General features: G+C 42.2%; 1 protein-coding gene across 1 annotated transcript in view; it reads left to right on the forward strand.

The window, feature by feature from the left end:
* si:dkeyp-19e1.3 (uncharacterized) overlaps nt 1–22,990 on the forward strand; it is a 108,170-nt gene that overhangs the window by 42,857 nt on the left and 42,323 nt on the right. Inside the window, 5 exon segments of the mRNA XM_064930632.1 lie at nt 18,617–18,702; nt 18,926–18,965; nt 20,792–20,872; nt 21,262–21,369; nt 21,923–22,032. Coding sequence (XP_064786704.1) covers nt 18,617–18,702; nt 18,926–18,965; nt 20,792–20,872; nt 21,262–21,369; nt 21,923–22,032 — 425 coding nt within the window.

A 22,990-nucleotide genomic window follows, 5' to 3' on the forward strand; every position in this document is an offset into this window, starting at 1 on the left:
TATGCAAACAAAAACCAAAGTTTGATTACATGATGATTCCCACTCTCTTCTCATGACTATGCCTTCAGGATACTTTACATTAGCACTGTATATCCGTTTCAACATCAATGCCCTCAGAAGATGATATCCCAACAATGCTTCCAAGGTAACTCGTGCTACTACTAACACTGCCCATGACGCATACTTCACAATACCCCTCATTTGCACCGTAGTCCGGTTTCATGTTGTTACTATAGCATCCTTCAATTAATGTCCCTACATTGACTGCCATGAGAATAGCTACTGCATGGAATCTGTCCCCTGCTCTCCTATTGTTTTCGTGGTTCACTGATAGGTCTAGGACTGAACCTTTTAATATATTCCCTACCGGACTTCCAATTCATAGCCGGTTCCCAAGCCACCACCATCTCCAATGACCTCCTGTGCTCTGCTACAGTCGGTACCTGTGGATAATACTTTCCTTTGCTCAGGTTAGGTACACATCGTTCATCCCAAGGCCGATCTACACCCCACCCCTTTGTGAACACCCTCGTTATAGTGTAAACTTTGGGTCCTAATGGTTGATAAGCAGCCACCTGATACTTTTCATTTACCGTCACTCGGTCCCAATCTTCTGGGAGATATGTCAAGTGTTTGCTGGCTGTTAGAAATGGAGGAGAGATTAGTGGTGTTGGAAGAGTATCCAACTTAAAAGTCCGAGTCACATGTTTACATTTACATTTAAGTCATTTGGCAGACGCTCTTATCCAGAGCGACTTACAAATTGGTGAATTCACCTTATGACATCCAGTGGAACAGCCACTTTACAATAGTGCATCTAAATCATTTAAGGGGGAGGGGGGTGAGAAGGATTACTTTAGAAGGATTACTTTAAGGTGGTGATTGACTCCGCTGTCCTGGCGTCGTGAGGGAGTTTGTTCCACCATTGGGGGGCCAGAGCAGCGAACAGTTTTGACTGGGCTGAGCGGGAACTGTACTTCCTCAGTGGTAGGGAGGCGAGCAGGCCAGAGGTGGATGAACGCAGTGCCCTTGTTTGGGTGTAGGGCCTGATCAGAGCCTGGAGGTACTGCGGTGCCGTTCCCCTCACAGCTCCGTAGGCAAGCACCATGGTCTTGTAGCGGATGCGAGCTTCAACTGGAAGCCAGTGGAGAGAGCGGAGGAGCGGGGTGACGTGAGAGAACTTGGGAAGGTTGAACACCAGACGGGCTGCGGAGTTCTGGATGAGTTGTAGGGGTTTAATGGCACAGGCAGGGAGCCCAGCCAACAGCGAGTTGCAGTAATCCAGACGGGAGATGACAAGTGCCTGGATTAGGACCTGCGCCGCTTCCTGTGTGAGACAGGGTCGTACTCTGCGGATGTTGTAGAGCATGAACCTACAGGAACGGGCCACCGCCTTGATGTTAGTTGAGAACGACAGGGTGTTGTCCAGGATCACGCCAAGGTTCTTAGCGCTCTGGGAGGAGGACACAATGGAGTTGTCAACCGTGATGGCGAGATCATGGAACGGGCAGTCCTTCCCCGGGAGGAAGAGCAGCTCCGTCTTGCCGAGGTTCAGCTTGAGGTGGTGATCCGTCATCCACACTGATATGTCTGCCAGACATGCAGAGATGCGATTCGCCACCTGGTCATCAGAAGGGGGAAAGGAGAAGATTAATTGTGTGTCGTCTGCATAGCAATGATAGGAGAGACCATGTGAGGTTATGACAGAGCCAAGTGACTTGGTGTTTCTTAATCACACTGCAGGAGATGTGATGCTATTACAGCTAACTCCACTTTCGGTGATGTGTCCTCCTGTATACAGGGATCTGGAACTTTGACAAACCCATCACTAAAAGTTAACAATAGTGTCTGAAATGACCACTATATATGCTACTCTCACCGTGATCTGGATATGTGTAACGTTCAATATAACTTCATAGGGGTCTCTATATTGTACAGTTAGCTGTACTCCCTCTCCTACGAGCAATCCCCTGTAACAATATACATAGAGGAGTGGTATCATTCCCCAGAGACTCTATTACCCACTTCCTTAATTTATGAGCCCCACGATCTCCGCCCCAGTCACATTCCGCTCTCCCAATTCTCTATAACGTTAATGCATTGGTTTTTGGGACTCCACAGAATACACTGATGTCGGTCCTGCCAGTCTCTGCAATTAACAGCTTTATGAAAAACATTCTGTCTCAAACACAGGCCACGTACGTACCTCGTCTCCTGCTACAAATACATTTGCACATAAATCATTCCATCAAAACCATAACACAATCACTACTAATCCGCTTCTATTGTTATCTACATACTAAAACATTCTCAAGTCAATTAGTCAATTTCCAACAATCCCCCCTCTTGAACAATGATCACTCTTATGTTCCATCACACCTAAAAACATATTGACTGAAAAGGGAAAAGACAAAATACACTACCGGTCAAAAGTTTTAGAACACCTACTCATTCAAGGGATTTTCTTTATTTTTACTATTTTCCACATTGTAGAATAATAGTGAAGACATCAGAACTATGAAATAATATAGGAAATAGGGAAAATAGAGAAAAACCCTTGAATGAGTTGTTCTAAAACTTTTGACCCATAATGTACATGTTTAATGATTTCACAACACACTTGATGCGACTTAGACTGGGGAAAGAACTGTCCATCTGTTCTGTTTTATGCCCATGGGATGCTAGTCGTCTTCATCCTCGGGTGTCAAGGCAAGACAGACTATGAGCCTTGTACGTAATTACTTGTACTGTATCATCCAGCAAGCCATATGTATTGATGTGCTTTAACATTAGGATTATGATGACATGGTAAAACAAAACCCCTTCATGGTTGACCCAAGCTATCATCTAGTGGGTTCACTAATTTTCTCAGAGGTCATTAAAAGATAATGTTTCTAGGGAGAAAAACCCTCTAGACCCAATAAAATCGAGCAGCTCACCCTCTCCTCTCCTCACAGCTTAGGAGCAGCACTCTGTCTCTCTTTCTCTCCTTTCCTAATCATAATTAAAACATTTGATAAATTATCCAACCCAAATTTAGAATGACAGTCCTCAGCGATTTACGTTGAGTCTATCACTCGAATTCATGCCCCTCAACCTAGCACACATCATCACGGTTAGAATGTACATTTATAAACGGGACCATATATAACCGGTATAAACTTTTCTCATTACAACCCCCGTTTGTCCTTGTTTTACTGTCGCAAGTGGCATGTTAATGACAGATTGGTATTGCGATGCATTCTTAATATAAATTTCTATACATTTTGCAGTGTGCAGACCTACACAGTCAACCTGATACCCCAAATAAACAATTATGGGCACGGTTGACCCCTCCCCCCCGATTTCAATATCTGAGGAAATAAATTAGTTTTTCCCAAGCACATGAGTCTCTCACCTGAGCTGCCACCACCATTATGTGTACCGTTCATTCTGTCTGGTCCATTTTCCCACCAGTACCCCCGTAGAATGAGAGAAGATTGGGCGTGATATCTCGCCATGTTCACTCCACATGCACACTCTCAGGCCTCATGCCACACTCCTGCCGCTCGTACACAAGTTGATGGCTCGGACTCAGATCACAGGTAGGAATGGTGGAAGACAAGGTCGTAGTGAACGCCTTTGTCGCTATTTTTTCAGCTGTTTAGGGGTGGGTTGAAGTTCACACTTCTTGGTCAAAGTATCTCTCCATGCATTAAGTAACCATCCGTGTTCACCTTCACCATAACTTGATAGAGGACAGAGCAGAACAAAAATTTAAGACATTTCTGATTCTGGAAATCCAGACCACCTATTCACAAGTTATTACATTCCCAATTTTCTTAATACCAAAATATCTCAGACAAATGTCAGCGCATTATAACACACTGTTGAAACCATTTTCCAAATTCGCTCATACTCCCTTATCATATTGGCAACCTCACCGCAGAGTTACTGGGTCAGGGAGTTAGAGCACGAACCCTTAGGGAGAAATCCTGATAATGCAGCAGACCCAATCTGGTATCGAAACAAAGTCATAAACAAGAGCGAAAACAACAGCAATTTACATATCACAATCTATTTAGAGTCACTATGAACATATATTTTCCTTTTTAAATGCAGACTTAACATAACATTTGCATATTTACCAAAGGGCCAGGGTCCCAGGGAACTGGTACTTTCCCCTTTGAACACGACTCACATCGTGATTCAAAAACAAACAACACTTCCTGTTAAATCAAAAATAAACAAATTAGAAGAACAAATCATATTAGAATTGCAACTCTTGATAACTCCGTAAGCAAATAATTGTATCCCATAAGGTGATGGTAAAATAGACTAGAGACAGGTGTCCCTCATTTATACACTGCTCAAAAAAATAAAGGGAACACTTAAACAACACAATGTAACTCCAAGTCAATCACACTTCTGTGAAATCAAACTGTCCACTTAGGAAGCAACACTGATTGACAATAAATTTCACATGCTGTTTTGCAAATGGAATAGACAACAGGTGGAAATTATAGGCAATTAGCAATAAACTCCCAATAAAGGAGTGGTTCTGCAGGTGGTGACCACAGACCACTTCTCAGTTCCTATGCTTCCTGGCTGATGTTTTGATCACTTTTGAATGCTGGTGGTGCTTTCACTCTAGTGGTAGCATGAGATGGGGTCTACAACCCACACAAGTGGCTCGGGTAGTGCAGCTCATCCAGGATGGCACATCAATGCGAGCTGTGGCAAGAAGGTTTGCTGTGTCTGTCAGCGTAGTGTCCAGAGCATGGAGGCGCTACCAGGAGACAGGCCAGTACATCAGGAGGCCGTAGGAGGGCAACAACCCAGCAGCAGGACCGCTACCTCTGCCTTTGTGTAAGGAGGAGCAGGAGAACCACTGCCAGAGCCCTGCAAAATGACCTCCGGCAGGCCACAAATGTGCATGTGTCTGCTCAAACGGTCAGAAACAGACTCCATGAGGGTGATATGAGGGCCCGACGTCCACAGGTGGGGGTTGAGCTTACAGCCCAACACCGTGCAGGACTTTTGGCATTTGCCAGAGAACACCAAGTTTGGCAAATTTGCCACTGGCGCCCTGTGCTCTTCACAGATGAAAGCAGGTTCACACTGAGCACATGTGACAGACGTGACAGAGTCTGGAGACGCTGTGGAGAACGTTCTGCTGCCTGCAACATCCTTCAGCATGACCGGTTTGGCGGTGGGTCAGTCATGGTGTGGGGTGGCATTCCTCCATGTGCTCGCCAGACGTAGCCTGACTGCCATTAGGTACCGAGATGAGATCCTCACCCCCTGTGAGACCATATGCTGGTGCGGTTGGCCCTGGGTTCCTCCTAATGCAAGACAATGCTAGACCTCATGTGGCTGGAGTGTGTCAGCAGTTCTTGCAAGAGGAAGGCATTGATGCTATGGACTGGCAGGCCCGTTCCCCAGACCGGAATCCAATTGAGCACATCTGGGACATCATGTCTCGCTCCATCCACCAACGCCACGTTGCACCACACTGTCCAGGAGTTGCCGGATGCTTTAGTCCAAGTCTGGGAGGAGATCCCTCAGGAGACCATCCGCCACCTCATCAGGAGCATGCCAAGGTGTTGTAGCGAGGTCATACAGGCACGTGGAGGCCACACACACTACTGAACCTCATTTTGACTTGTTTTAAGGACATTACATCAAAGTTGGATCAGCCTGTAGTGTGGCTTTCCACTTTAATGTTGAGTGTGACTCCAAATCCAGACCTCCATGGGTTGATAAATTTGATTTCCATTGATAATTTTTTTGTGATTTTGTTGTCAGCACATTCAACTATTTAAAGGAAAAAGTATTTAATAAGAATATTTCATTCATTCAGGTCTAGGATGTGTTATTTTAGAATCTCACCTAAATCTCACCTAATGTCTCAGATCAATTCTAGTGAAGTTGATAAGGCCTCACCAGAAAGTCAAGACACAGGTCATTCAACACCCATTAAATATTTTCTTTCCCTTTTCTTTCCCTGTACTTCAGAAACCATTTAACAACAATTCAAACATTTACATCATTCTGTGTACCCAGGTTAAAACCAAATTAAGAAGACCTCACACAATAAATCAAACACGGTATTAACACTTCTAACCCATATTCATAACCGTTGAGTTGTGTGTGTGCATGCTGGTGTGTGTGTGGTAAACCCTAGGGCAAAAACACACAAATGGCCAGGCCATATTTATCTGTGAGCTAACTTTACGGCTGAATCCGGATACCTTTATACTTAGAAAACGGAAAAATTTCAATAACTGCTCTCCCAAGACAACAGTCTCGGAAAACATTTATAGAGAGATGACACCCCATCTTCTCCTGGAAGAGAAAGTGTACATTTCGTTAGCATTCACTATGCTACATCTTAATCAGCAACCCAAAATGTTGAATTTTAAACAAAACTGTCCTCCATCCAATTGTTAATTGTTTGTTTTAATCCACCCCAAAATGTGTACTCTTAGTTCGCATGTACGACCCTTAGACACGGCAACATTTATCTCACCACCAAGTGGTTTACTCCCGTTTCTCTTTTCCCCATGATTTTCCGTATCCACCGCACCACAATTTCTTGTGACCCCTCCTCCCTCTCGTCAATTCTATAAGTCTATTTAATTTCAGACTAAATAAAATGTCTCACGAGATTAAAACCTCCCCCCAAGGTTTTCAGAGTTTGCAAAATACTGTTTGGCCTGGTCATTTTCATTTGTTACCTTTTTAGAATCCCTTTCCCTGTCATTTCACAGATTCTCCAACCCCAAAATTGATTCCTCCACCTCCCATGTAAAATTACCCGGTATTGTTACTGGTCCTATGTTTTAAAGATGGGTAGTAATCATATCACTTTCGATGCTGCCCCTGTTACCTTTCTGAATATAACACTTTACCCTTTTGTTAATTTTGCATATTTCTCATCGTAAGGAATCAGCGATATTTGATTCCAGGCATCTTTTAAAAAGTTGTGAGACGTGGCCTCCTACGTCTCCCTTCACATAGAAACTGTCTTCACTATTGATCAAAACCAAGGCCATACACCACTATTTGAACATTTCCTGCCCCGCTGCCTACAAGAGGGTTTGCTGCTTTAACTTTTTCTTACCTTGGCCATTGAAACCACTCGTACAACTGCGAAGTGAGCGGCGTTAGATTCCACTCTGAAAGCACCCTGCTCTATTTCATCCATATTCGAGATAGCTTTATTAAACTTTTCTTTGAAAGTTGATAAACCTGGCAACTCACTTTTGAGAAAATCTCCTTTGAATGCTTTGGTACTACTATACCCATTCAGCATCATTCAAACCCTCTTAAGCTTTAGCCCCACCCATCTCATTTCAGGCTTGATACGAATGTACTAACAGCAGGCAAGCACCCAAAGGAACTTGGTAGATACTAAGTGAGAGAGAACAGCTGATCATTACTCGCCCTAGCAGAGCTGGTTAGGCTGTTATGTTATCCAGAGCATTGGTGGTTGCAACTGTGCTGTCAGATTGTCCGTTCCTAAATTCAGAGCGTTTCGCGTTCAGAGCGCACACTCGTCGATGAATAGGGTTGAACCGAACCTTCTGACCTCACATCGGCAATCAAGCACCCAAGCGAACTGGCTAACATTGGCTAGCTTGCTAGCTACTTCCAGACACAGAATGAGAGAACATCCCACTCTGACCATTTTTACGCATGCTGAGTGTTGGTGACTAACTGTGCTGCTGGCAACAAGTTAATTCCGCTTTTTTGCTGATGTTTACGGACACCGGCCATATTCAACGGGTGTCGAGTGTTTGTAAATTCATCAGTTTTGCTGCCCTATGGCACACTCAGACAAAAGTGCTCTGAAATCGGATTAAATGGCCAGACTGAATTTAACCTCTTGAAACTCTAGGGGCGCTATATCATTTTTGGATAAAAAGACGTTCCCGTTTTAAGCGCAATATTTTGTCACAAAAAGATGCTCGACTATGCATATAATTGGTAGCTTTGGAAAGAAAACACTCTGACGTTTCCAGAACTGCAAAGATATTTTCTGTGCGTGCCCTAGAACGTGAGCTACAGGCAAAACCAAGATGAAACGGCATCCAGGAAATGAGCAGGATTTTTGAGGCTCCGTTTTCCATTGTCTCCTTATATGGCTGTGAATGTGAGAGGAATGAGTCTGCCCTTTCTGTCGTTTCCCCAAGGTGTCTGCAGCATTGTGACGTATTTGTAGGCATATCATTGGAAGATTGACCATAAGAGACCACATTTACCAGGTGTCCGCCCGGTGTCCTGCGCCGAAATTGGTGCGCAAACCTCAGCTGCAAGTATTTTTCCATGGAATTCAGAGAAGAAAGCAGGCTTCCACGAACGATATATCAATGAAGAGATATGTGAAAAAACACCTTGAGGATTGATTCCAAACAACGTTTGCCATGTTTCGGTCGATATTATGGAGTTAATTCGGAAAAAGTTTGACGTTGTTGGTGACTGAATTTTCGGTTCGTTTCGGTAGCCAAATGTGATGTACAAAACGGAGCGATTTCTCCTACACAAAGATGCTTTCAGGAAAAACTGAACATTTGCTATGTAACTGAGTCTCCTCATTGAAAACATCCAAAGCTCTTCAAAGGTAAATTATTTTATTTATTTGGTTATCTGGTTTTTGTGAAAATGTTGCGTGCTAAATGCTACTCAAAATGCTAAGCTAGCTTAGCATACTCTTACACAAATTAATGAATAGCGATGGTTCAAAAGCATATTTTGAAAATCTGAGATGACAGTGTTGTTAAGAAAAGGCTAAGCTTTAGAGCAGATGCATTATTTTCATTTTATTTGCGATTTTCAGAAATCGTTAACGTTACATTATGCTAATGAGCTTGAGGCTATAACTATACAGGTTTTTTTCATAGCCAAACGTGAACAAAACGGAGCGATTTGTCCTACACAAATAATATTTTTTTGAAAAACTGAACATTTGCTATCTAACTGAGAGTCTCCTCATTGAAAACATCTGAAGTTCTTCAAAGGTAAATGATTTTATTTGAATTATTTTCTTGTTTTTGTGAAAATGTTGCTGGCTGAATTCTAGGCTTATAGCTATGTTAGCAATCAATACTCTTACACAAATGCTTGTTTAGCTATGATTGAAAAGCATATTTTGAAAATCTGAGATGACAGTGTTGTTAACAAAAGTCTAAGCTTGAGAGCAAATATATTTATTTCATTTCATTTGCGATTTTCATGAATAGTTAACGTTGCGTTATGCTAATGAGCTTGAGGCTATAAATAGAATCCCGAATCCGGGATTGCGCGACGCAACAGGTTAAGAACGCACCCGAAAAGTTTACTTGCATAGTAGAGTCTTTTGTTAAGACATGTAGCTAGCTAGGTAGGCAATTAACCATAATCACAACTCATGACGTTTACTACCGTAGCTAACCAACCAGGTTCAATGTTAGCTAGCTTACATTAGGCTATAGCTAGCTAAGAAAATGGCTCTGAGATACGAATGTCATACATGTAACATTAGCTAGCTAGGTAAACATTGAACCATAATCACAACTCATGACGTTACTACCCTGCATGAATCTGCAGATAGCTAACCTACCAGGTTCAATGTTAGCAAACTAACATTAGGCTATAGCTAGCTAAGCAAATGGCTCTGAGATGCAAACGTTACGTGTATAACATTCGTGAGCCAGCCAGCTAATGTTAGCTAGCTAGCTAGGTAAACAATGAACCATAATCACAACACATGATGTTACTACCCTGCATGAATCTGTAGGTAGCTAACCAACATTAGGCTGTAGCTAGCCAAGCAAATGGCTCTTTCTGACAAAATAGCTAGACTAAAATAGCTAGACTATCTTACCCTTATGCATTATTCATGGTTAGACGCATCTCCTGTCAGATGCCATGGATGCCCTTAGTTATGGAGAAAACACCTGTCTCCATATTACATCTCCTTAGCTATCATACTCAAATTCCAGTGTTTTTCATGAACCTCTCTGAGCAACCCGACGCGCTAGCGTCCCACCTTGCCAACAATAAATGTAAATGCGCTACACCAAATGCTAATAGCACTCGTTAAAACTCAAACGTTCATTAAAACTCACATGCAGGGTACTCAATTCAAGCTACACTCGTTGTGAATCTAGCCAACAAGTCAGATTTGTAAAATGCTACACAAAACGCAGAAATAAAATATAAAACATTCATTACCTTTGACAAGCTTCTTTGTTGGCACTCCTATATGTCCCATAAACATCACAATTGGGTCTTTTTTTCGATTAAATCGGTCCTTGTATACCCAAAATGTCCATTTATGAAGACCGTCAGATCCAGGAAAAACACTGTTTTTAAACGCAACGTTATTTTTTTTAAATTAAAAAAGTTGCCTATAAACTTTGACAAAACACTTCAAACTACTTCTGTAATCCAACTTTAGGTATTATAAACGATCAAATTGATCACGGAGTGATCTGTATTCAATAGCAACAAGTTTGGAAAACGTAGTCCACTTTCCCCCTTCCATTTCTTCCTGCTGTGTACCCGACGAAAGGCTGTGCCTATTACTCATATGACCAAGGATTTAGCTGCATAAAATTTACAGCACTGGCGACATCGTGTGGAAGCTGTAGGAACTGTAAGCCCATCGTTATCTATTATACCTTGCAATAGACAATAGAGACTGGCGGATTGATTTTTTCTTCATCGATTTTGTGATCAGGTTTCCTTGCGATTTTTGACCACAACACGTTCTGTTATAGTCACAGACATCACTTAACCAGTTTTAGAAACTTCAGAATGTTTTCTATGCACACATACTAATCATATGCATATACTACATTCCTGGCATGAGTAGCAGGACGTTGAAATGTTGCGCGATTTTTAACAGAATGATGAAAAAAGTAGCCCGATCTCTAACAGGTTTTAAATGGAAGTAGTTTATAACCATGAAGACTATCCCTAGAGCTGGTCGCCCGGCCAAACTGAGCAATCTGGGGAGAAGGGCCTTGGTCAGGGAGGTGACAGAGCTATAGAGTTCCTCTGTAGAGATGGGTGAAACATCCAGATGGACAACCATCTCTACAGCACTCCACCAATCAGGCCTTTATGGTAGAGTGGCCAGACGGAAGCCACTCCTCAGTAAAAGGCACATAACAACCCACTTGGAGTTTGCCAAAAGGCGCCTAAAGGACTCGCAGACCATGAGAAACAAGATTCTATGCTCTGATGAAACGAAGATTGGACTCTTTGGCCTGAATGCCAAGTGTCACGTCTGGAGGAAACCTGCCACCATCCCGAGTGGCGCAGTCTAAGGCACTGAATCTGTACTACAGGCGTCACTACAGACACCCTGGTTCGAATCCAGGCTGTATCACAACCTGCCGTCTTTGGGAGTCCCATAGGGCGGCGCACAGTTGGCCCAGCCTCGTGCAGGTTTGGCCGGTGTAGGCGGTCATTGTAAATAAGATTTGGTTCTGACCTGCTCCAGAGCGCTCAGGACCTCAGACTGGGGCGAAGGTTCACCTTCCAACAGGACAACAGCCAATACAACGCATGGGTGGCTTCGGTGCAAGTTTCTGAATGTCCTTGAGTGGCCCAGCCAGAGCCCGGACTTGAACCAGATTGAACCTCTGGAGAACATCTCTGGAGAGACCTGCAAATAGCTGTGCAGCTACTCTCTCGATCCAACCTGACAGAGCTTCAGAGGATCTGCAGAGAAGAATGGGAGAAACGCTCCAAATGCAGTGTGCCAAGCTTGTAGCGTCATACTCAATAAGACTCAAGGCTGCAATCGCTGCCAAAGGTGCTTTAACAAAGTACTCAGTAAATGATCTGAATACTTATGTAAATGTGATTTTTCTATTAGTTTTGCAAATGTATTTAAAAAAGGATCTAAAGACGTGTTTGTTTCGTCATTATGGGTAATGTGTAGATTGAGGAGTAAACTATTTAATCAATTTTAGAATAAGGCTGTAACAAAATGTGAAAAAAGTCAAGCGGTCTGAATACTTTCCCGAAGGAACTGTATGTAAAAACCAGATTTATCAAGAATAGTCTGATGGGTGACGATATTAGTCTGTCACTTGAGTTATATATTATCAGTTGTGAATGATGCCCAGCGTCAGGCAAGAAACAATGCCTTTTTTGGGGGGGACTTTTTCGAAACCATTTCGCACACCTCATGTAGTCTAGCCCACAGGCCTATGTGTTTTGATGTTTGTATCACAACTAAGGTGGCCAAATAACTTCTTTAAAATGAAGCACATTAATCCGCTATACAAGGGGTTTGGAGCCTAACTGGCATACATAAGCAGTGAGTGAGTTTCAAGTTTGGGGAAGATACTTTTCACCATAAAATGTACTTTTATAATGAAAGTGTTGCATGGATAATCACATTTGCTTTCACTTTTTATAATGGGGTTTTCCTGCTAATGGAACATTTGCGCTTATAGCCTACTGCCATGTGCGCATTGCTGCGCTTGTAATATGAAGACATAGCCTAATAGTTGATAAACATTTTAAGCTAAACGTTGTGATCTGTTGTCAGTCACAATGCGCATTTTTTAAATTGTTTTGCTAGTGGTTTTATTAATTTGGGATCTATCACATCCCACAACTGTCCCAGACTATGTTTGGAATATTTATTTCTCGCAAAAAAATAGGTCAACTTTCGTACTATGGGGGACAGTCGATTTACATAGGCTCTAATGCTCTTGCTGTTTGTTAGGACACTGTCCGCACAAGGCATGATTTATTTTTAGGGTGCATTATACGGCCACACAAAGGGGAGGCCGCCGGAAATTTCGAGACATTAGTAAATGTTTCTCAAATTGTGAATGAGAGACTGATGAAGTCTGTACAGCTTTTTAAAATTTGATTTATTTCACCTTTATTTAACCAGGTGGGCTATTTGAGAACAAGTTCTCATTTACAACTGCGACCTGGCCAAGATAACGCAAAGCAGTGTGACACAAACAACACAACAACACATGGAGTAAACAAATATACAGTAAATAATACAATAGAGAAAGTCTATATACAGTGTATGCAAATAAGGTAGGATAAGGGGTGAGGCAATAAATAGGCATAGTGGCAAAATTCTTACAGTATGGCAAATTAAACACTGGAGTGATAGATGTGCAGAAGATGTGTGCAAGTAGCGGTGCTGGGGTGCAAAGGAGCAAAATAAATAACAGTATGGTGATGAGGTAGTTGGATGGGCTATTTACAGATTGGCTATGTACTGGTGCAGTGATCTGTGAGCTGCTCTGACGGCTGGTGCTTAAAGCTAGTGAGGGAGATATGAGTCTCCAGCTTCAGTGATTTTTGCAGTTTTTGCTTGCGCAACAAACAAAGCAGAACTCATGCCTTTCAAGACACTTTTTTAAAATCATCATGCAGCCTTGCAATTATTACAAATCAAAACATATAGCCCAATGTTTGTAGAATTACATTTATATTAATAACTAAATTAAGCATATTTGAGTACCTATTTCTTTGTTAACCGCTCAACGCTGAATAGCCAAATGTGCACACAATATTCTTTCTATTTTATTCCGCTTGGTTCAATTGTATTCTTCATACTATAAAATAATGCCATGGAATTGTAAGCACATCTTGTCTGCAAAATGAACTAGTGTAGCCCACAGCCATTTAGCAAAGCCAGATCAGGACCTAACATAAGGACAACTCAGAGTATGCTATTCTGTTCATATCATGTTTCTTTAGACCTGTCGAAAGTAAATAATGGATTTATTGTGAAGGTGTAGGCTGTATTACATGGATTTATTAGACTTTTTAAAGAAATCTTGCTTAATTTGATATTATGGTGTTTCTATTCCACGAAACCTCTCTGGGTTTCCGTTAGAATGGAACTTCAATATACTCTTTAAATAAGTCAGATCTACACCACTTTTAACAGCACATTACTCAACACTAGTGAGACTCATATCGCCTACGGTAGGCATTACAGTATATCGAAAAATATGACATGACTCTCCGCCAATAATTACATATAGAGGATTGGAGGATATTTCTGTAATTCAGTGATATTCATTCCCATAGTAATTCGTTATGGATCTATAATTAAATAAACATCGGCATTTGGAAAAGTGTATTTTTATCGTTATTTTATTAATGAAAGGATAACATTACTAGTTACATAGTTTTCGTTTGACCGTGCAGACTGGCACGAAGAACAGTGGGAAGGGTTCCCTTGTCAGCGCCATTATTAGTGCAATGCCTTTTAAAGTCCACCCCCGACCCACTTCGCGTCCTCCCTTCCCCATGGTCTAGGCCATTCTTGTGTGCATGGCTCTGCGGCCCATCTCGTTCCCTCTGCTCTCGTGCCTTGAACCTCGCACGCTTTCAGTGGATACAGCTGGAGAGCTACAAGGCAATACCATTGTGAGCCACTCGGGAGCCATGACCAATATGCCGTCCTGCTAATAACAGGGTTAATAATATACAGTGGGGCAAAAAAGTATTTAGTCAGCCACCAATTGTGAAAGTATTCCGACTTAAAAAGATGAGAGGCTCTCACAGACCTGTAACTTCTTCTTTAAGAGGCTCCTCTGTCCTCCACTCGTTATCTGTATTAATGGCACCTGTTTGAACTTGTTATCAGTATAAAAGACACCTGTCCACAACCTCAGTCACACTCCAAACTCCACTATGGCCAAGACCGAAGAGCTGTCAAAGGACACCAGAAACAAAATTGTAGACCTGCACCAGGCTGGGAAGACTGAATCTGCAATGGGTAAGCAGCTTGGTTTGAAGAAATCAACTGTGGGAGCAATTATTAGGAAATGGAAGACATACAAGACCACTGATAATCTCCCTCGATCTGGGGCTCCACACAAGATCTCGCCCCGTGGGGTCAAAATGATCACAAGAACGGTGAGCAAAAATCCCAGAACCACAAGGGGGACCTAGTGAATGACCTGCAGAGAGCTGGGACCAAAGTAACAAAGCCTACCATCAGTAACACACTACGTCGCCAGGGACTCAAATCCTGCAGTGCCAGACGTGTCCCCCTGCGTAAGCCTATACATGTCCAGGCCCGTCTGAAGTTTGCTAGAGAGCATTTGGATGATCCAGAAGAAGATTGGGAGAATGTCATATGGTCAGATGAAACCAAAATATAACTTTTTGGTAAAAACTCAACTCGCTGTGTTTGGAGGACAAAGAATGCGGAGTTGCATCCAAAGAACACCATACCTACTGTGAAGCATGGGGGTGGAAACATTATGCTTTGGGGCTGTTTTTCTGCAAAGGGACCAGGACAACTGATCCGTGTAAAGGAAAGAATGAATGGGGCCATGTATTGGGAGATTTTGAGTGAAAACCTCCTTCCATCAGCAATGGCATTGAAGGTGAAACGTGGCTGGGTCTTTCAGCATGACAATGATCCCAAACACACCGCCCGGGCAACGGAGGAGTGGCTTCGTAAGAAGCATTTCAAGGTCCTGGAGGGGACTAGCCAGTCTCCAGATCTCAACCCCATATAAAATCTTTGGAGGGAGTTGAAAGTCTGTGTTGCCCAGCAACAGCCCCAAAACATCACTGCTCTAGAGGAGATCTGCATGGAGGAATGTGCCAAAATACCAGCAACAGTGTGTGAAAACCTTGTGAAGACTTTCAGAAAACGTTTGACCTCTGTCATTGCCAACAAAGGGTATATAACAAAGTATTGAGAAACTTTTGTTATTGACCAAGTAATTATTTTCCACCATAATTTGCAAATAAATTCATAAAGAATCCTACAATGTGATTTTCTGGGTTTTTTTTCTTCTCATTTTGTCTGTCACAGTTGAAGTGTACCTATGATGAAAATTACAGGCCTCTCTCATCGTTTTATGTTCTTGAACATGGGGTGAGACATTGTTACTAATTTGTAAATAAAGCCAGTTTGTTATTTAGTATAATTTATTTCTGTTTTTAGAGGGAGAGAAACCAAAAAACCTACAATCATCTCATGGGTATTGAACCAGCATCTGAAGCAACACAGCTTGCACTGCTATGCAGTGTCTTAAACCGGCGCGCCACTCAGGCGCTGTACAACGTGATCGGTCAGGAGTGGGCTACAATACTACAGTAAGAGCAAAATAGTCCTAACAAGATAAAAGAATAAAAAACTTATTGTAACAGTTTTAGTAAGTCATGCACAATTATCAGTTTCTATTTAGGTATATGTCGCCCATTCATTGGCAGTTAGACACAGTAAGACCCAAAGGCAAAATCAGTGCTCCAACTCCCCATGGTCTGGAACAATGAAGTGGTGATGCAAGGTACTGTACTAAACCACAAATTACCTCTAAATCCTGCAGCAACCACTGTAAGCCTACACTGCCTGCAATGTTTTTGACCAGCTAACTTAGCTAGTGTCATAGCCTCTCTCTCTCTCTGCTAGCTAGCAAGTTTATCCAGTTTGTCAACTTGTGACTCTGTTCCAAAAACATGTCAACACATTGCTGAGATTGAGAAATGGGAGCCAGTCAGCCAGCCACCTCTCCTACTTGGATAGCTAGCTAACGTCAGCTAAAGTTATTTTTGCCGATGGTCCTGTTTGTCGTTGTATACCATAAGTTATCTGCCAAAAATTGTCTGCCAAATTTGGTACATTTCATTGATTGCATACCAAGTTGTCTGCCTAAAATGTTGTGCCTAAAATTGTCTGCCAAAAGTTTTCTGTCTAGCTAGCTAAGTCAATTGACAGCCTAGCTTGCTAATTCAGTTTTCGCTCTATTATATAATATTGCTTGCATGATGTGATAAATGATAGCTTTATAAATACATTGCACTGATATATTAGTCTGAGATAAGATATACAGTTGAAGTCGGAAGATTACATACACCTTAGCCAAATGCATTTAAACTCAGTTTTTCACAATTCCTGACATTTAATCCTAGTAACAATAACCTGTTTTAGGTCCGTCAGGATCGCGACTTTATTTTAGGAATGTGAAATGTCAGAATAATAGTAGAGAATTATTTCAGCTTTTAATTCTTTCATCACATTCCCAGTGGGTCAGAAGTTTACATGCACTCAATTAGTATTTGGTAGCATTGCCTTTTAAATTGTTTACCTTGGGTCAAATGTTTCGGGTAGCCTTCCACAAGCTTCCCACAATAAGTTGGCTGAATTTTGGCCCATTCCTCCTGACAGAGCTGGTGTAACTGAATCAGGTTTGTAGGCCCCCTTGCTCGCACACACTTTTTCAGTGTTGCCCACAAATTTTCTATAGGATTGAGGTCAGGGCTTTGTGATGGCCACTCCAATACCTTGACTTTGTTGTCCTTAAGCCATTTTGCCACAACATTAGAAGTATGCTTGGGGTCATTGTCCATTTGAAAGACCCATTTGCGACCAAGCATTAAGTTCCTGACTGATGTCTTGAGATATCTACATAATTTTTCCTCATGATGCCATCTATTTTGTGAAGTGCACCAGTCCCTCCTGCAGCAAAGTACCCCCACAACATGATGCTGCCACCCCCGGGCTTCACGGTTGGGATGATGTTCTTCGGCTTGCAAGCCTCCCCCTTTTTCCTCCAAACATAAGGATGGTCATTATGGCCAAACAGTTCTATTTTTGTTTCATCAGACCAAAAAGTACGATCTTTGTCCCCATGTGCAGTTGCAAACCGTAGTCTGGCTTTTTTATGGTGATTTTGGAACCGTGGATTCTTCCTTGCTGAGCAGCCTTTCAGGTTATGTCAATATAGGACTCGTTTTACTGTGGATATAGATACTTTTGTACCTGTTTGCTCCAGCATCTTCACAAGGTCCTTTGCTGTTGTTCTGGGATTGATTTGCACTTTTCGCACAAGTACGTTCATCTCTAGGAGACCGTTGTATGACGGCTGCGTGGTCCTATGGTGTTTATACTTGCGTACTATTGTTTGTACAGATGAACGTTTTACCTTCAGGCGTTTGGAAATTGCTCCCAAGGATGAATCAGACTTGTGGAGGTCTACAATTTTAGGTAGGCCTTGAAATACATAAACAGGTACACCTCCAATTGCCTCAAATGATGTCAATTAGCCTATCAAGCTTCTACAGCCATGACATCATTTTCTGGAATTTTTCAAGCTGTTTACAGGCACAGTCAACTTACTGTATGTAAACTTCTGACCCAGTGGAATTGGGATACAGTGAAATAATCGGTCTGTAAATCATTTTAGGAAAATTTACTAGATGTTCTAACCGACTTTCCAAATCTATAGTTTGTTAACAAGAAGTTTGTGGAGTGATTGAAAAACAAGTTTTAATGACTCCAACCTAAGTGTATGTACATTTCAGACTTCAACTGTATATTTAATGGAAAAGAGATGTATGTTTCTGAACAATGCAATATGAATGAGCGGTGCAGATTGAGATTCGATTTGAGCAGGGCACGCCTCCCCAACTATTTTGTCACACTTTTACAGTGTTAGTTTAATCAGCAGTTGTGCAATATGATACAAAAATCCAAAATTGGAATGTATGCGTGCATGCGTTTGTACTGCTGTATGGGTACTATAATTAAATACACGTTGAATCTAACTGATCCTGCTGTATTGTCCTTTTAGTCTGTGTGATTTGAGGCTTAAAAACAACAACAAAAAAAAACATTTTTGTGTGTTTTCAGGGCAGGCAGGAGGGTGTCCACATCGACCCCTGGGAGGATACTGACTACAGCATCTATAAGGTCACAGACCGCCACGGCTTCCTGCAGTAAGTTGACAGCTCCATGACAGCTCCGACTGTGTTCACCTCTCTTCTGGAGCCAGGGGTTCACCCCAACCATGTGCCTAGGTTTAGGGCTTCAACCTTAGCAGAGTACTGGGTTTAGAGTACACACACACAACATGGGAGGAGAAGAGAAGGGAAGCCTTAAACTGCTGTAATGAACGAACCATTATCCACTGACTCACCTTTTGTTTGTCTTTCTCCTCAGCGAAGAGGAGCTGCCCACTCCGAGTGCAATTGAAGAGAAGGTATGTACTGCTGATCACCTTTGGGTTGATTGATTTGTCGCGATACGAAACCTTCAGCCCCGCCCCTTGGCCGGCAGCGGAGTGCTAGAGGTGGTTAGCGTCCCGTTCCCTGGATTGGACAGGGCACTATAGATACTTCAGTTTATCTCGGTATAACCAGGACCGCTCGCGTAGCCCTGCCTCTTTCTATATCGATACGTTGTCCGCGTAGGGAGGTCTTTTGCCTTGTCACTCTCAATCGTCTAGCTCTAGCTGGGATGTGTGAACCCCACGTTTATCCTCTAGACTCTTTGTTTCACCACTAATTGATCCTTGAGTTGTTATTAAGCACTAGTCCTACCAGTCTCTATATGATTTCCCTCAGGTTGAGTATTTCCCTTCTGTGATGTATCTAGTTTAAAGTGTGAAGACATTTAGTCAACTTAGTCTCACTACTCTGCCCGTCGGCTATGTATCGCTTGGAAAATAAAACTTAGATCGATAAGACAATTAATGAATCACTACCGGACACACCTTCCTCTGTCTTTTAATGGTAACTCACTTTGTCATAGAGTCTTGGTCTCCGTTTCCAGTGTCCCGGTAGAGGGGAGTGTCAGAGTTATCTCCCGTGCCGTTAACTGTCTTGGGAGGGCGTTTTACTCGAGACAAAATAAGGCTACCGTTTATTTTTGGAAACACTGTTTTTTGTCTTTTACAATCAAACACATTTTAAAATACACAATTTGTTACTTGGTCACACACAGCGTTAATCAAAAACATGCAAATGCTCTAAATGCCTGATACAATGATAACACTTATCTCTAATAAAATATAATACTTAAACTTAATTACCTTTAAAAGATGACAGGGAGACCCACGAGATCAGGAGCGGTGTTTCAATCGATCAGAATTTGAGAAATATAGTTTAGTTTAGCGACTCCCCTCTAACTGCCGAGAGGTTGAATTGGAGTCGTTGTTTTAACTAAATTGGATTCAAGTTAAATTGAATGAGGAAACTAGAGTCGTTCTTGGTCAACTGATCGTCTACTGATGTTTCACTATCCTCCAACGAAAACCCCCTGGGTTCAGTGTTTCAGTCCTGTCTCGGGATGCCAAACTATTTCCAGTAATGCCGGTGATTAGACCTTGGTCAGGCGATCACAAAGCAGGGACTGTCATATAGTGGACAAAGCCTCAAGAACCACACACTGCCAGTGGTAATGGTTAGGAACCGATACGAACACGAGGAGTCTCAGCACAAGAGTCTAGTCCAAATTCAATAGAGTTAGAATCTAGAGTTGAGCCAGGCACCAATGCCTGGTTCAAATGGTTGTCTCTATGAATTCAGAATTCAAGAAGTCAGCACCGAAGTATCGGCTGGTTCCTTATTTATACCTTTTGTTCACCGTCCATCTCCAGGGTGCCCTCCACAGAATTATTCATCCTGTCATTACCTACTACTTCCTCCTAATATTGTTTCCTGTGTGATTGGCTAGTACCTATATCTGTTCATACCCATATAAGGATGTACTTCCTACATAGCTTAAAGCGCTACCTTCCTCTTATAGAGTCCAGCCTATTCAAGCAATAATGATTCTAATATGTTTTCCCAGTCAGCAGATTCTTCTTCTACTGTGGGCAGAGCCAGTTGATACCAGTCAGGTTCTGCTGTTTGGAAGCTTGGTTCTTCAGGGGTAGACATAGTCCAGGCGGGTAGTTCATCCGGTACTGTCTGTTCTTTCATGGGTATTTGTTGAGTCAGGATGAAAGGCGGGTCAGAGGGGAGATCCTTTTTGTGTTCCACTACAGATTGATTGATTTGTTTATTTCTTCTGTCTTACCTTCAGCAAAAGCATCACGAGATAGAGCGGGTGGAGAAATGGCTGAAGATGGTCAAGAAGTGGGACAAGTACAGGAACAGCGACAAGGTGACCGACCCAGTGCTGAGTGACTATAGGCACCACAAACAACACCTCAGCCCTCTCACCTCTCTCTCATTTGTTCATTGCTTCCCTTTTTCAATCTCCAGTCTTATCATTTTTGGGATGGAGGGGGAATCATTAATTGTAGTTTTCCTTTTTCCTCTTTTAGCACTTGCGTCTTTCTTTAGATGGTAAAGATAGTGTACTAGGGGAACCACCTCTTTAATGATCACCCCATCTCTACTGATATCTACTCTCTCTGGTCTTTCTCTTTCTAGTGTTTCAGTCTGGTCTCTTTTAGAAGGTGAAGCGTGTTTAAGGCAGTCTTAATATAGCTCTTCCTCTCTCTTTCTCTGGTCTCTCTGTTTCTTTGGTCTCTCTCTCCCCATCTCTAGATGGTGAAGCGTGTGTACAAGGGAATCCCCCTCCAGTTGAGAGGCCAGGCCTGGGCTCTGCTACTGGATATAGAGAAGGTGAAGCAGGAGAACTCTGGAAAGTATGAGGTAAGCACACTATAGAATTAAACCCTTTCTCCCTCCATTTCCCATCTTATAAGCTTGGTGGAATGTTTTTTATATTGCTATATTGCACACCTATCCACATGCTTTCAGATCTACAGAATAGCCTAGGGGTAGGGGCTAGGGGTTGATTTTGGGATTATGCAGAAGGGTATCTCCCTGGAGGAGAGTTGGCTACCCCCTGTATACAGCAGACCTGAGTTTAAATAATAATAGGGTATTTCAATTACTTTGAAAGACATTTGGAAGTAAGTTATTTGAAAAGAGAAGTAATTGGATTTTGGAATGTATTTGGAAATACACTTAAAGTATAAATTGACTCAAGTACACTCCCTTGCTTTTAACCCAGGTCAGTTTGGTATTGGTTTAGTATTTGAAATAATGTATTTGAAAATAATTTCAAATAGTAGGGTATTTTTAGGAAAGTTCCAATAGGAGTAGTTGATTTGGGCCACATTATTTGTAAATACTCATGTATTTGAACCCAGGTCTGATATACAGTAACTGATGCTATTCTGCTTGGTTCCTTTATGGCCAGACTATGAAGGAGCAGGCCAGGAGTTTCTCTACAGAGATCAAACAGATTGATCTGGATGTCAACAGAACCTTCCGGAACAACATCATGTTCATGGAACGCTTTGGAGTCAAGTACGTCATACTCATAGTTATCACCCTAAAGCCACTAACCCGGGCTGTAACAAAGCATGCTATTGGTATATTTTTTTATAACAGCGTTGTACAATTCCGGAAACTTTCTCAGGAAGTTTCCAGGTTTTTCAGAAATTCTGCTTGGAGGATTACCTGAACCAGGAGGGAATAAGCAGAGAAAACCCTTCAACCAGAATTTTGGGAAACACCTGGGAAATTCCTTGGAATTTTGCACTCCTTATTATGCACATCATGTTCATGGACTGCTTCGGAGTCAAGTGAGACACCTGCTACTGCTACACCATCAGGCACATCAGGCCTGGGCAATTGCTTTCCATGACGGGCCACATAAGAATATAATTGTGCCATTGCGGGCCAGAATCATATCAAATTTGATTTGTCACAAACACATGGTTAGCAGATGTTAATGTGAGTGTAGCGGAATGCTTGTGCTTCTAGTTCGGACCATGCAGTAGTATCTAACAAGTAAGAACAATTTCACAACAACTACCTTATACACACAAGTGTAAAGGAATTAATAAGAATATGTACATAAAAATATATGGATGAGCGATGGCCGAACGGCATAGGCAAGATGCAGTAGATGGTATAGAGTACAGTATATACATATGAGTAATGTAGGGTATGTAAACATTATTTAAAGTGGCTAGTGATACATTTATTCCATCCAATTTTTTATTATTAAAGTGGCGAGAGATGAGTCGGTATGTTGGCAGCAGCCACTCAATGTTAGTGGTGGCTGTTTAACAGTCTGATGGCCTTGAGATAGAAGCTGATTTTCAGTCTCTCGGTCCCTGCTTTGATGCACCTGTACTGACCTCGCCTTCTGGATGATAGCGGGGTGAACAGGCGTGGCTCTGGTGGTTGTTGTCCTTGATGATCTTTATGGCCTTCCTGTGACATCGGGTGGTGTAGGTGTCCTGGAGGGCAGGTAGTT

This window comes from Oncorhynchus masou, chromosome 22, assembly GCF_036934945.1.
Source record: "Oncorhynchus masou masou isolate Uvic2021 chromosome 22, UVic_Omas_1.1, whole genome shotgun sequence".
Classification (NCBI taxonomy): domain Eukaryota; kingdom Metazoa; phylum Chordata; class Actinopteri; order Salmoniformes; family Salmonidae; genus Oncorhynchus; species Oncorhynchus masou.